Source organism: Puntigrus tetrazona, chromosome 4, assembly GCF_018831695.1.
Source record: "Puntigrus tetrazona isolate hp1 chromosome 4, ASM1883169v1, whole genome shotgun sequence".
Lineage (NCBI taxonomy): Eukaryota > Metazoa > Chordata > Actinopteri > Cypriniformes > Cyprinidae > Puntigrus > Puntigrus tetrazona.
The window spans coordinates 18,027,523-18,043,962 of record NC_056702.1 but is presented as its reverse complement, the minus strand read 5'-3'; the positions used below and the strand labels follow the sequence as shown (position 1 = coordinate 18,043,962).

Below are 16,440 nucleotides of genomic sequence, written 5' to 3'. Positions count from 1 at the left end.
TAACTTTTCGGCAAATAACCCTCACCTTAAAGTTTCAAAACGTTTAAAGTTTTAAAAAGAAAGGTCGTATGCCTCAGGTTCGGTCAGATCTATTTTTATTTCCTCACTTTGATAATTATTTGTGTTCATGGCAAGATGGAAAATATGTTTCCCGCAAGCAGGGATTAATACAAATAAGTTCAGATCTTAAAATGAGAGAGAAAACCTCTGAATGACTTTGTTTTATTATTGCTATTACTCATTTTAAAAAAATACTTTTTTTTTGCATTTTAAGAATTAAGTGTAAAATCGACGGGAAACTTTGAAATGATTTCGGATCTGATTATGAGCTACTACGTTTAGAAAACTTTAAAAACTGCATTTTCTTAAACGGCTCCTAGTTTTCATAAAAATAACGTGTTGTTCAGACAGAGATCCACAGCAGACGGATCCCTAGGTTTTCTACATCCGTGTGTGTTACTCGTCTGGGTCTGTTCTCTGCTCGAGACAGAGGTTTTCTAGAGCATTCTGGAGGTTTTGGACAGTAATCGTCTTCCTGTAAGAACTGTGTATAGACTGCACGATGAAGAACATACAGCAAGAGCTTTTGGCAAAATACAGCAAAACAAGACTCCTGTAGGAGAGTAAAGATGAATGTAGTGCAGTCACGTGCTCAGGCCTGCATCCACTGAGAAATATACGTTTTTATCATCGTCGTCTTTTTAATTTTCTATTTTTCTGCGGGATAAAGAACTAATTACACTTAATGCAATGTTTGATTATTTCACCAGAGGGCTGTTCCCGTCCCGCTATCACTCATTAGATCACGAATCAGAAATAATAATAAGAATCACTGAAAGTATCTGTTGGATGTCGTGGTGGATGTTGGCTCTTATTAAACCCGATCTCCTCTCAGTGCGCTGTCGTGCTATTCGACGTGATTTTCAGAAGCAGAAACGCACTTTGTGTCGCGTGTGAAGCGCAGTGGCTGGGTTTAATGCTGTGTGATGGATGCGTATTATATGCACGTTAAAAAATGAATATCATATGCACGTTAAAAAATTAGTATCATATATAAGTCAAAAAATGAGTATCATATACACGTCAACAAAGCGAGTATCCTGTGCACGCAAATCCGTGTATTATATGATCCTACCACATGCACTCCTAATTCTATTTCTGCTTACGAGCAGCAGGTAAAATACAAAATCAATTCGTGCTATTTATACTCGTTTTAAGCCGCCGCTTCACGCGCTGCTTCGTGTTTCTGTCGAGTGGTTTATCGGACGCTATATTTAGTTCCTCGACTATTCTGTGGCATAAGAAGTGACTTGAGGACCCTTGTAGTGGCCCGCGGGGTGTACAGGGTTTATTAGATCTGTATAGCATTTGTGGAGATGGTTTGAAACCGAATTCTAGCATCACTTCAGTTATAAATCCCTTTCGCTTTCTATCGCTTTCCTTTAAGATGTTACCTACTATTACAATAATAATAATACATTTAGCATAATTAGCCCCGAACCAAACCCTGAAATCAGTATCACTCATCAATTAAAACTGAGCAGGGCACAAATGACAGCTTAAAATAAAGTGTAACAAAACTTTTCTCATAAGCCTCGGGGACGCTCTTCAGGTGCGCGGGGACGCGCGTCTCGCGGCGATAGAAAAGCGTGTCGAAGAGACCTAAAATATTGAACGATCTTTTAGGACGCCTCTAGTTTCTGAATGTATTGCTCTGCAGGCCTCGGCCGCGCGAAGCTTCTCATTTCCAGCGTCCCGTCAAATAAAAAGCGCGTTCACACATACGTTTTATTTAAGAACCAGACGCAGACTTCCAGTGAGGAGCTCGTGAAGGGAGGACTGCGACGCGACGCGACGCGACGCGCACGTGCTGCAGGCTGTACGTCTCCTCGCTGAAGAACGCGTCGCTTCTGAAGGGTGGGGTGACGCGGGCAGCTCTCCTGTGGGTGGACCGATCTCGTGTCCACATTCACTACCTACGTGGTTCGTCCCAGCGCTTCCGTTTTCAGGGTAACGCTCGGGGCTTGACCATTAGAGAAACTCACAGAGAGAGGGACGGATAAAGGAAGAGAGGGAGGAGGTGACCGCGCTTCTCTTCTCCAGGAATACCGCGCAGAAGAACACGGGCTGTGGCGCGCGCAGAGAGTCGTGTTTTTCCTCGCTGGACTCGCATGGACGCTCGCCGGGGCAGGACTCCCGTGGGGTCACGGAGCACGGGCTCTTGAGCTGCACGCCGGGGACATATCTGACAGCGAGCGCTTCGGGCAGTTTCGAGGATTCGTGCGACTCTCTTTTGCGCCGGAATTCAAGGTAAAGTCCGTTTCTTCGAGAGTTGCGGCTCTAAAGGCCATCTCCACAGACACCAACCATCCAACATATACACATCTAGATCTGCGGGACTGCTTTATTGTAGTTTTACATGTGATTTTATCAAACAGTTGAGCTTGGATTAGTATCTGGTTCGTGAGTTCGTCCGAAGAAAGCTGTTAGAGGCCCGAGAGATGAATGTAATTCAAGTTCTAGACAAAGAACGGGTTTTTAAACGCCTTTATATTTTCCGCGAGCGCTTTATGAATGTGTTTGTGTTGAAAGCAAGCTGCCTGGAGCTGGATCTTTACTGTGAGCAGACCTTTTCAAGCGTTCAACAGATTTAATGAAGAACGTTTGCAAATCAGCGGATTTTGTATTTTTTTTGTAGAGATTCCGATTAATTTTGTTTTGTTTGTCGTTTAAAGTTATCGTAAAAGGGTTTAGGATAAGGACGTGTCACAGCGATCGATGGCATCGACTTATTAAAGCGGTACAAGACAGTATGAACGGAACGGAACGGAACGGCAGAGATGCTTGTTTGAAGGGAAACGCGCTGTTAAATCTTCTTCTTCTTCTTCTTCTTCTTCTTCTTCTTCTTCTTCTTCTTCTTCTTCTTCTTCTTCTTCATTCAGGCCTCGCTGTGGATCACAGACATGGCGGACAGTGAAGACACCTTTCGGCTCCAAAACTCTCCCAGTGACACAGACTCAAAAGATTTACCAAACGATGGGAAAACAGAGAAACAGAGCGGATCTGTTAATAAATCCCCATCATCACAGACTACCTACATTCAACAGGTAACAGCTAGTGTGTGTGTGTGTGTGTGTGTGTGTGTGTGTGTGTAACTGTGCCCCTAAAAATGAGCCAAACCTTACAAAACCTATAAACTTCCTACTGGGGATGCACTTATTTTTATTATTTTTTAATATAAAGTTATTTCGTTCGGAAGCGTTCAGGGGCAGGCTGGGGTTATTGTTGGGTGTACTGCAGTATTTTTGCTGTATATAAAAACCATAGAAGTCTCTGGAACGCCTTCATTCAGAAATCCGAGTTAGGTTTAGGACATGCGCTGGCTGATGAAAATGAATAAAGTTGTGTAGAACTTTGTTAAGAGGCTCGTAAAAGCAAAAACGTCCAGAAACTCACCGAAAGCGTTCTCGAAGGTGCACGAGTAGAAATGACTCTTCTATTAAACACAGATAGAATTCAGCAGATGAACTAAGAGCTGAACACTGCTTCACGCTTTTAGGAAGAAGTTCTACGTCATTTCGTGGTAATTCGACAATATTCGTTCTGACTGAACTAGTTTACTCAAATGAAGTGCAGCTTTACTAACTTGATCTCGAAGTTTATTTAAAAAAATACTGCTGCGTTAAATCTAGGCCACCATAATATATATATATATATATATATATATATATATATATATATATATATATATATATATATATATATATATATATATATATATATATAAACCTGTCCTCGCATCTTGTTTCTCTTCTACACACTTCGATGTATTTCGTGACGCCGCGGTGGTGAACGTTTAAAGGCTTCAGTCGTTCATTCTCATCTTCTGCATCTTTCTTTTGAAGGGAATGGAAGGGATAAAGGTTTACTTGCACGAGAGAGAGTTATGGACGAAGTTTCATGAAGTGGGAACCGAAATGATCATCACTAAAGCCGGGAGGTGAGACTCGGATCTTTACAAGCGTTCCGGAAAACAAACGCTTCTATAGGGTTATCTATTCTCGGATAAACCTTTTCAAAATAAAATGCTAAATTAGGAGTTATACTTATTATCCCGTTATAATAAATATATAATACTAACCGTGCAGTAGTCTTTATATACGAGTGCATTCATTTAGAAATGTTTAAAAAGTTCGATCGCGTTAGAACTATATTTCGATCTTTAACTTCACGCCGTGTTTTTCTTGGGGCTGTATTTTGACAAAATGTAATTTTCTACAAAACTCTGTTAGTGTTTTCTTAGTAATTAATGCATGCGTTTCAACTTTTTATCTTTGCATTATTTATTATACACGAAGGCTATTATTTATACTTAGTATTATTTATTTTATTAAGAATATGTGTGTGTTTTTTATTATTATTTTTTGCCGTTTTAGCAGGAGGCTAATTCCAGTCAATTAATAAGCACTGGTTTGGCTGCATGATCTGGGTTTTATGCGAATTCTTATAGGGCTGAAAATATTCATAATTCGGATTCTCGACGCAGATTTTTTTCCGGAAACACAACGAGTCTAGATCTGACTTTAAAGCTGTTTATAATATCACCGTCGACCGTGTAGAAGCTCAAGCCGCTCATTCTACAGGGATTTAAGTTTATGAATTATTTACAAGCTGCTGGTAAAAACAGTTCTATGGTGTTTTCGGTCAGATCTGTGAGGTATTCTGCTCTATTAGAAGAGAAGATTAAAGTGAGTCTTCAGCAGAGGCCTCTCAGGAATCAGATGCAGGCTAAAAAGAAAAGAAAGAAAGCAGTGTGCCTGACTCGATGAGAACACGACCAGTGCGAGATCGGTGAAGGTTTAACGTTATAAAAGTCTCGATGACTCGACATGCGTGGAAACTAATCTTCTTGCACTTCTTGTCGGTCATCTCTCGACTGCTCCGTTTTATTCGTGCTTTTCTTAAAGTGAACGCACTCGAGTACGACACACACTGAATGTAAAATAGTGGAATTAAGCACACTTTCGTAGTTTTATTCACTCAGTATACAATTGTTTTTGTTTAGGTTATATGCAACCTGTGTTGTTAAAAGCGCTATATAAATAAAAATGATTGATTGAAAAAAATGATTGATTATATGATATGTCTCTCGTAGTCCTACGTAATGAATCTGATTGGCATTTTTAGCTTTAATACAAGGTTTTTGGCTCAACAGAAGTGTGTCAGAAATGCACGTCGTTTAGGAACCACTTTAGAATCGCTAACACTATTAACTATTAACTACCACCTTTTCTTTAGTACTAGTTAGTGCGGTGGTTAACTCTGGCTATTTCGCGGGATTAGAGATGTTCTTAATTATCACTATTAAATAGCTCTTTTCTAGTAATATGCGCGCTAATAAGCGACTAATATGTGTTCCCGCCGTTTATAGTTTTGAAATTAATATAAGGTTTTTCGAACATCATTTGGTGCGAAAAAAAAAGTTATTATTGTTGTTATGCCATCGCACTTTTAACTCATTCTGTGCACCACCCGTTCTGTAATATTTTCCCGTTTTTCTCCACAGGCGGATGTTCCCAAGCTTCAAAGTGAAGGTCACTGGGTTGAACCCAAAAACCAAATACATTCTTCTGATGGATGTCGTGCCAGCCGACGACCACCGATATAAATTCGCCGATAACAAATGGTCCGTGAGTCCCAGTGGTTTTATTAAGAGTTCAGTTGATTTGGTTAATTACATTTCTGCCATTCATTTTCGTTCTCGGTGAAATACGTGGCTTCTGGAAAACTTTCAAAGTCGTTTTAAGTGATCTCTATTGCTGTGCTTTCTTTCATTGCCCATTTTTTTCCTCAAATATTCTTTACGAGACCTATAGCAAACATCCGTATTTCAATTAGACAATATTTAGTTTCAGTGCTGAGGAACACAGGCCGTATCGAGACGGTCGTACAAATTCATTTGACGTTTCAGGTTAAAGAACCAAATGCATGCATTAAAAGGATGAGAAAATACAGCCTTCGCATTGCTTTACATGCAGTTCCATCTGCCGCACAGAAAAGTCTGTCGATTGGTTTCTACTCCTTTTTCGGGGTCAGTGGTTATAAATTGTTGAGGTTATTGAGGGAGGACGTCCACAAGCCAATATCCTGATAATTACCCGTTCAGTGCAAGCTCTGGAACTAATGGCCCTCTTGATCAACCATCATCTTAGCCATTAACCAAATAAACCGCTCTTTCAAAGACATCATGTACAATGCACAAGGCACTGATGCGTGAGAAATGGGAGGTAGCAGGCTGGATCACATTTCCATTGCAATAAAAGAAACATGTTTTAATGAAATTATCCGCGTAATCATTCATGCATGGAAAAATAATCCGAATCTTAAACCTGGTGGGATGACTTTTCTAGTCCATGCTGCAGAGAGCAATAATATCAGAGAAATAATTCTAAATATTTAGAGTGTAAAAGGACCACAGTGTGGAGGGAAATGAACGTTTAAATAACCGGCGAGTTGTGTTTAACAGGTCTGTGACGGGGAAAGCGGAGCCTGCGATGCCGGGGAGGCTGTACGTTCATCCCGATTCTCCGGCCACCGGCGCGCACTGGATGAGACAACTGGTGTCTTTCCAGAAGCTGAAACTAACCAACAACCACCTGGATCCCTTCGGACACGTGAGTGAACGCTTTGAAACCGCTCGACCGAATGAGCAAAGATATTACTGCAAAGTCGTCCCGCGTTGGGGACCCTAGCAGCTTGACACCAGCGTCGAAGGGCAGTTTTCTGAGGGTCGCGCATGCAGATGTGATCAGGTGATCAGGAAGTCCACCGCTGAAGAGGTGCTGCTGACAAACGGCAGAACCGCGTAACAAGCAAAACACATCTTAAACCCGGTAATGATCACTGTGACAGAAGCACCAGCAGACGGCCTCAGACGTGGAAACACTACACCCAGATTAGAAATGTACTCTCTTTAAACTGAAAGAAACGTGATTTTAATCTGCGGAGCATCCGCTAATACACAGTCAACAGTTCAAAGGACAGGAGGGAGATTAGAAGTCGGTCTCTGAATAAAAGCTTCTTGGACGTCTCCTCTGAATCTCCCCGACGGCTAGCGCTTTGCTCTTTCGTGTCGATCACAAGGTTGAAGTCGATCAGGCTCGTTTTCCTGCCAAACCTCAGCTGGTAGAATGAAATCGGAGCCCGGCTGGAATGTGAGCCGAGTTGTAAATTTCTTGCCAGAATGCATTTTTGATTGGTTGCAGTGGTTCTTGGCGTGCCCCCTTTTGTGCTGAAAGAGCGCCTTGGGATTTATAAATGAAGCACGGCTTCTCGACCAAAATAACAATCTATCGGTCTGTTGTTCCAGGTGGTTGAAATAATTTCAGACCTATTTATAATTACTAGTCTCAGAAACAGGGCTGAACATGCAATAAGCTGGAACCCGTTAGGAAACGCATTAAACCAGCCTATAGCCTTAATTAGACTCTGGCGATGAGATAAAGATGTCAGAGAAGCTCACAATGATTCCCGAGTGGAGAACTTAGCAAACGCGCTCAGCAGTAGTGAACTAGCGCGCTTGAGAACCACAGCTCGGGCTTTGATCGTTGTAGTAGCGGTCAACAGGCCTCTCGCAGAAATATTCAGAGTTTGGATAACTGTGCTCCGGACTGTTTACACTGAATGACAGAGTGTGATGAGTGATGGACGGAGGTATACAAAGGCTGTTCATCTGCAGGGTTTCGGAGTCTCTGTGATGTCGGCAACATGAAAGAGCGGGCCAACATTCATGGCCCTCGGCGATCGCTCACTATCATTAAAAACTCTCGTACGGAGCGGGGGCAAGTGGAGAAACGGGGCAACGGGGCGCCCAGAACAGAGAACACCGCACTCCCGGTGGGTGGTCCCTCAAAAAAACCTCTTCTGGTGTCCATGCAGTTCTCCAAATATTCTTATGTGTCACACTCTGCTTTTCGCCAGAGCCGAGCGGCTGCTATTCTTGTTTAATCCGGGCAGGCCTGCAGCGCGCAGGGTTAGGCCAGATGCTTCAGGATACGGTGAATTATTATTTTATTTCGACATCGCTGATATTAAAGCAGTGCGTTTTGCTCCCCCTCCTTTAACAGTAAATCATCTCGTCCATCCCGAGCTGAAGCAATATTCTCCGCCGAGAGCGATATGTTTAAAGTTTACAGCGAGCCCTGCGTTCCAAGTCTGGGTGTTGAGTCGAGCCAAGAGCCGCTCGGAGGGAGTGGACCCGTGTCGCTGATCAAAGCACAAACCATGCAGTTGTTTGGAAAATGCATGCGAGGGGAAAACACATGAAAATGGAAAATAGGAATGCGTGCTTGTGTGTGTGCACTTGGCATGCTCACCCAGAACGCAAAGTTTAGACAAAATCCACTTAGAGAAGTCTACATTATACACACAGAGGATAGGAACAACCCACAGAGCCCACTACACTTCAAGTCTTTCTAGTATGTACTTGAGGTCTATTCTTAATACAAGTGCGCACTGCAGAATAGCTACTACTTAGGGAGGATTTGAGCTCTGCTGTGGATCTGCTGTTTGGGAGATCTCTTAGAAGATCTCGTTTATAGAGTTATGATAAAAAAAAAAGGACTGCGTGTATTGAAACAAAATGTGTCCTTGAGTGATAAAAAAGAAGAAAAGCGTTAAAACACACGGTTCTTAAATTATTCGCGATGTTTCTTCGCAGTCACACACTTCAGAATATTATTATTCACATCGAAAGAGAAGATTTTAATAAGGCGGTGTCTGCTGGACACGCTCCGTCACGTTCGCTCTCTGTTTTCTCTCCAGATTATCCTGAATTCCATGCATAAATACCAGCCCCGGATTCACATCGTGAAAGCAGACGAAAATAACGGCTTCGGCTCCAAAAACACGGCTTTCTGCACACACGTGTTCCCGGAGACGGCCTTCATCGCGGTCACGTCCTACCAGAACCACAAGGTAAGAAAGACCCGTGAAAATACATTCGATTTCCTAGAAATTACAGAATTAGCACAGAACTTTCTGCTTCGAGACACAAGTTCGTCTCAACCTATGATTCCTGGTTGATATAATTATTCCAATCCAATAATTCAAAAAGAGATTTGTGCGGATAACTGTTTTTGTACGAATTTATAATATTAACGAAACAAGCAATTGCGTATCAATTTATTAGTTCACTTTTCCTGAAAGAACGAAATCGGATCATAGTCGAGCGTTTAGATCCAGATCCGCGTCAAATACTACAGCACTTATTTTACTACGAGGAAATAGAATAAGACACGTCCGAAATGATGATTTAGCTACTAAGAACCATGAAAATTAAATGTTGCACTAGTCACGGTTTATTTTATTTTATGTTTCTAAAAATATTTCCATGCATCTTTTCAAAATTCGATTCTCGGTTAATAATCCAAGCGTGATATATTTTTATATTTGAAACGGATGTGATACGGCGGGGAAAAAGGGTCGTCTGTAAATAACTAAATGCAGAAATAAATGACTGTGCTCATAAAGAGTCTTCAATAATTACTCGTTTGCTCCTTAAAGACCGTCAGATGGTTTTCCTCACACTACTTGCACTTTCGTAGACAGATGTTAATATAACATTTATAAAGAGTAAAAGTGGTTTTTACTGTAGTCAAAAAACCCAACAAACCCGACATTTCCTCGTAAGATCGTATTTATGAATAACAACATAGATGACAGATTTGTGTAATAAATGATTACATTAATGTGCAACATTTAACTGCATGCATTTAGCAGGCTTTAATTCAAACTTCATTCACTATCTGTTTTCTTCACTGATTATAATTCGAGTCAAACACCGAGAAGGATCTCTGAGCTTCTAGCCTTTATTCACTGTGTTTTAAACACAAACACTTTTAATGAACGAACATCAGGATTTCTATCAATTATTTACACGGGATTTTTTTTTGCATACGTTTTCACCATTTATGACTTTTAATGAGCCCATAACTAGCAATTATTTTACCCACCAGCCTACATGCAACATAAAATTAAATCTTTACAAAAAATTCAAGCAAGCAATTTACGCGCCTAAAAAGACTAAAAGCACGAGCACACCTGTATGTCATTAAAAATAATTGATTTTGAATAACCTTTTGGACCTTCGAGCTAAACAAACCAGCAGAGGAGAAGAATCGTGTGTAGGTTTACCTTCATCCACCGAGAGAGACACTTCGGACAACTAGTTAAAAATATATTACACCATTTATAAGGTCTCTCGTAAATATAGTGTGTGTATTGTGTTTTATTATATATATCATTGTAGAAATAAAGCGAATGTAAATACGAAAAGCAAGTTAAAAGCGCGACAGATGAATGCGGAAAGGTAACTGGAGTGAAATGAAACACCGTGTTTTTTCTTCTACCAAACTTCTCGGGTCGACCTTCAAAAATAAGAAGCTGACTTATTTAGAAAAAAGTTCCGTTTGCACTTTAGCGGTAAAAAGATAAACACTGAAGGCATCGAACTGTCAGAAACAAAACTCGTGTGTCCTGTGAAGTTCAGTGCGTTTAAGAGAAGTCCGAGGTCCTCTTTTACAAGGTCTCATCTCAAGTGAGAGCCAAAGCCGTGTCAGAGATCAGGTCCTGTTAGAAAACACACCACAACAGCCAGAAGAGAGCCCTGGCAGAGACACACACTCATTAAAGGTCTCTTAGTCTCAGGACTGTCCATCAGATCAGACCCCAGCTTTTGAAATGTTACTGGGATTAACTTCCAATACTACAGATTCAATTTTCTTTCGTTTTACAGAAATGTCTTTCACACACTTTAACAGATTCAGAGATTTTGTAAGCTATTAAATCTCATATAAATAATAATAATAATAATAATAATAATAATAATAATAATAATAATAACAGTACCCATTAATCAATATGAGATTAAAATATGATATGAGATATATATATATATATATATATATATATATATATATATATATATATATAGAACTAAAGAGGTTATGGTTAAGGCAAAAAGAATGTCTTTTTAAAGGTATTTACGAAATATCTGAAATTGATATCAGATTTCTCAGACTTTGACATTTGTTTTCTGTGCTTCTTGTGAGAGATGTTAGAAACGTTGTGCAGGCTTATGTAAAGACAAATATCGACACCAGGCTTTATTGAAACTGACAGATGTTTTTCTGCATTAGCGAAGCATCAAACAAACCACAGCTCGGGAACACGGAGATTCATCTTTTCATCGTCTGCTGACCGAGCACAGAAAACCGCTGGGATAATTTGTCAATTTACACACAAGGCGGCTCATTAGACTCCTTTATAGACATTGAGCAATAAACCCTTAGATATGCTTTCAAAGACGAGTCTGATTGTTACAGAGGGTTCCCTCATTAACAGAAACGTAGAGGACAATCAGTCGGTCAGCGCAGCGGTCAGAGCAAATTAACCAATGCATTACTGCAAACAATAAAAAAATAAGTCTCCAATAATGCTCTCGTGACATTAAGAACCAGATCATCTCGAGAACACAAGCCAGGTAACACTGTTGTTGGCCGTCTTGCAGATCACCCAGCTGAAGATCGAGAACAACCCCTTCGCAAAAGGCTTTCGCGGAAGTGACGACATGGAGCTCCATCGCATGTCGAGAATGCAGAGGTGAGCGAAACTGAGGTTTAGTGACTTAATCATCGTCTTACTCGGACAGCACCGACTGAACCGAAGCGGCGGGATTGATCCACGCGCGGCTCAGATGAACTCGGTGTAGATCCAGAACAGTCGTGATGTAGTCGGTCCGGTGGAGGCAAAGACCACATGCCTCGTGCTCTTATTTTCTCCAGATGCCTGCTCTATAGAGTGTGGAAAAACACATTTTCAAAGCAGAAAATCTGGTCGGAGGGCCCTCGGCAGCCAGCAGGCGTTGTCCACTCCAAAATGACAGACTTCGTGATACACTCGGAAAAAATGGCAATGCTCTTTCCATGCCGTAGTTAACTTTGTTGTTACTTTCAAACAAGCAAAGAAAGAACTGAGTAATGTCTCCCACGAGAGCCTTCTATTGAGTTTCCAGATAATGACCTGAAGACTTTAAGACCCGAGTAAAGCCTGCGCGACTCTCCTACCGAACGCCTTACACGGCACTGCTATTAATAAGACTTTATGCTTTCAGCAGATGCTTTCGTCCGAGGTGGCACACGAAACTAGCGACGGGAAGTTCAGCAAAAGAAATGACTCTTTTTAGCAAACGCTGATCACACAACAAACAATACAAAGCTGTGACGCCGTCAAGTCTTCATTCTAGGATTAGCTCACTATCTGTGTATCAAGTGTCCGGCTCCGAGACGTTCGTTCATCACGTGACAGCACCACAAAAACACAAATACAATAAGACAATACCTGATTATAAAAGAATCCTCACGAACAGAGCACCAAATCAATCCAAATAAAAATAAACAAAGAAAGAAAATTTTTTATAAAATAAATAAAAATAAATCTTCTGGTAACAAACTAGACTCTTCTTCCAGATTTGCATTTGAACAATCTGACATATTTAACAAAAAACAATGGCTTAGTTTTAAGTCACTTACATTCATAAATAAAAAATTTGTTCAAAATGTAAATATTATTCAGTACAAATTGAACGTGTGCATTATTACACCATTATTAGACCAAAAATGATGTCTTTTAGGACGTTGAGAACACACAGAAACTAAAGGATATTGTGAATGCGCTCCTGAACCGGTCTCGTTCTTCCTGATTCACATTAAACATTCGTTCGAAGCGAACACAAGCAGGAGAGCCGCTTCTCGTTATGAAGCAAAGAACAAAGCATCATAAAAATGCAGAGGAAAAAGAGCCTCCTCCGAGGCACTGTGTAGAAGTCAAAGGTGCTGATATCCTATCTGTCCTCCACTGTCAAACACCGAGACGGAGCGGGTCTGGTCTTACTTAAACTCAGACCAACGGAAAACCAGGTCAGTGGTTCAAAAAATAGCGTAGGAATTACCGTAAAGTGCCTCTTGCAACTTTCTCTGATTAATTGTCACGGAAGCGCTCCGGTCGCAGGCAGATGGTGAAGAGATTATAACGGTTTCTAGATCCCTGACTGAAGTCCTTTCTGTTTCCCAAAGCACCAAGGAGTATCCGGTGGTCCCTCGCAGTACCGTACGCCAGCGGGTCGGCACCAGCCAGAGCCCGTTCTCCGGTGACGTCCAGGGCCTGTCGGCCCCCAGCGGCATGAGCTCTCAGTACTCCTGTGAGAACGGGGTCACCAGCACATCTCAGGATCTGCTGCCTCAGTCCAGCTCTTATCCTCTGCCCCACGAACACAGCCAGGACTATCACTGCATCAAGAGGAAAGGTGCGCGCTCATCACTTCTACAAATCTGAGCTTCTCCCGTGTTCTTAACTGTATTTCTGGAGCATGGAACCCTCATGCTGTTCCTGTAAGACCTTCAAATATCTTCGGAACACAAATTAAGATATTTATGATGCAATCTGAGAGCTTTCTGCCTCTCCACAGGCAACGAGACAAAACATTTCCAGACCCAGAAACATCGGTAAAACAGTCCAAGTGACATCAGCATGAAGCTACAAAGAAAACCAAAATGAACAATTCTTCAAAAAATATCTTAATTTGTGTTCCCAAGATGAACTTATGGGGTTGGAACGACACGAGGGTGAACTATCCCTTTAAATCAAACACACCTGAGACTCCAATAGAGTTGAGAAACCACCGCTGAATTCATTTCTGTTAATGTTTGGTAATATGCTCAAGTATCATATAATCAGCCTGTGAGATTGCAGATACAGGATATTATCCAGCTAATTTATTTATTTAATAAGTTTAATTCTACTTGGTCTCATGGCATAAACGTACCTGGGTGCGAAACATATCACTGCAGTTTCCAAAAGAAATGAACACTATTAGCACTAATATTTCTAACAAATTTACAAAGAGTAATAAAGCGCAGTCACCTGAAGGATATCATGGGGCTTCGAAACGATATTAATATGCTGGGATGTTTGAAAGCTGTTACTCTGAACAAGAATATGACACACATCCAGCTTCATATCTATTTAGAGACGGTTTACTCGGTAGCTCACGGAGAACAGAGATGTAGTTTTATAATCTATCTACACCACACATATGATAAATAAAGCTCTTTTACATAGGTCTGCACTTTAAGATGAGAGAATTCAACTCAGGTGTCTGAACGCCTCTGATTGGCCGCTGCGTTCATAAGCTCAGCATAGTTGTGTGTGATTGGCCGTAACGCTGTGAAAATGTGGAGGAAGAAATAAGATGGAAGAAATAGTCAGTAATATTAATTGGGTAGTATGACTACCCTGATGATGATGATGATGATGATAATCGTCTAATTTCCACCCCATGTGTAGTTGAGGACGACTGTCACGCGGGAGAACACTCGTACAAGAAGACCTACGTGGAAAGCTCTTCCAGCGAGGACGATCACTACTATCGGCCCGTGAGCTACTCTCAGTCCCTGGGTCTCAGCGGCGCCCCCTACAGGCCCGAGTCCGGCCAGCGGCAGGCCTGCATGTACGCCAGCGCGTCTCAGTCCAGCGAGCCCGTGCCCAGCCTGGAGGACATCAGCTGTAACACCTGGGCAGGCGTCTCTCCGTACGCCGGCTGCTCGGTGACCGCCATGCAGCAGATGGAGCGACTGCCCTACCAGCACTTCTCCGCTCACTTCACCTCAGGACCTCTGGTGTCCAGACTGAGCGCCGGCCATGCCTCGCCGCAGCTGGGAGACGCCCACAGCATGTACCAGGGATCCATGGCCCATCAGCCTCTGGGCCGCCAGTGCAGTCCAAGCGCGGGGATCCAGTCTCCGACCGCCGGCCTGCAAGGAAACGAGTACTTGTACACTCACAGTATACCTCGCACGCTGTCTCCGCACCAGTACCACGCCGTGCACAGCGTCAGCATCATGCCCGACTGGAACGAGGGCAGCTAACTGGATTCTCTCGTGTAGGGCCCCGACGCGGAGGAGAGGCGCTTTCCTGCGTATTTATAACTTTGCGGCGTGGGCGACTTGTGTCGTAAACAGTTTGTGGCCGGTTCGGCTGGTCGAGGCAGCAGTGAACGTCTCAGTGTTTGAGCAGGACGGTATCGTGAGACGAGGAGAGACGCCGACTGTATATCAGGGACAAAGAACTTCTCCCCTTCCAGGCGAGGACAAATGCAGGATGCCAACTGTTTTATCGACAAAACTTTTATAAAAAAAAAAAAAAAAAAAAAAAAAAAAAAAAAAAAAAAAAAGAAGAAGGTGTCAAGAGTAAAACCAATCCAGTTTTATAATATTTTTTCTAGGGGCGCAAAAAGATTAATCGCAATCAAAATAAAAGTGCACGTTTACATATTATGTGTGTGTATACTGTGTATATTTATTATTTACATATACACATACGCATACATATATATTATTTATATCATATTTAGGGCTATATATATATATATATATATATATATATATATATATATATATATATATACAAATTTCTTTTATTAAATTGAACATGATTTTGTATATAAATAAGAAACACACATAGTACACACACATATAATATTCACTTTTATTTTGAATGCGATTGATTGTGATTATTGTTTTGTAGCCCTATTTTTTTTTCCATTGCATTATCTGAGTTGTTTTTGACGTTGTACTTTGAGGCAGTATGTTAGAGAACAAGTCTTTGGGATCTTGATGGTTTGTGTGAAGCCCATCACAGCAGATCTGTTGAAGATGAATTATTTTAGATGAAGTCGAACACATTTTGGTGGTGCGGATTTTGTTCAGGGATGTACTTTTGTTCAGTTTTCTTCCACTTAAATCACATTCTCACCAAACATTTTTCTCCGAACTACCAGCAAGTCCATGATACGAAATATCAGCGCAAAGTAATTGGAGGAAAAATAAGAGAGCACTTTTTACAAAATGGAAATTGTGGCACAGCAGACAAGACAGACTTCAAGGACAACATATAAGCTAGTTATAATGGACATCCTGGCCTCGGAGTCTCTTTTAGGACACACGTCTTCAGACATTGAAGAGATTCTCAAAGCACTATTCACAGAGTTAATGACAACATCTGAAGTACAATAACTCAACAAACTTTGGTATGAAGATCTTTATTTTTGGACACTTGTAGTCAGCAGATTTTCCTGTTAATAGTATTTATTTTTCTTGTATTATAAAACTTGTTCCTTTTCGTAAAGGCCATTTGCTAGGTTGACTTTTTTCAGTACTTTGAGTTTGGTAGTCAAACTTTCTTTTTACTTAAAAAAAAAAAAAAATTCAAAAATAATGTAACAAGTTTGGTTTATAATTTTGAACACTTATGAATAACTGTCCAAAAACATACAAATATGAATTACTTGGCTGTACATACAACAAAATGTACATAGAAAACAGA

General features: G+C 41.2%; 1 protein-coding gene across 1 annotated transcript; it reads left to right on the top strand.

The window, feature by feature from the left end:
- The first annotated feature begins 2,014 nt into the window (after positions 1-2,014).
- Positions 2,015-15,465, top strand: tbx5a (T-box transcription factor 5a). The gene is made up of 9 exons (XM_043237295.1): positions 2,015-2,310; positions 2,943-3,107; positions 3,906-4,000; positions 5,567-5,686; positions 6,527-6,674; positions 8,824-8,976; positions 11,570-11,661; positions 13,134-13,363; positions 14,404-15,465. Exons 2-9 carry the CDS (start codon positions 2,964-2,966, stop codon positions 14,982-14,984), a joined length of 1,563 nt encoding a protein of 520 aa, XP_043093230.1. The 5' UTR covers positions 2,015-2,310; positions 2,943-2,963; the 3' UTR covers positions 14,985-15,465.
- Positions 15,466-16,440: the final 975 nt, after the last annotated feature.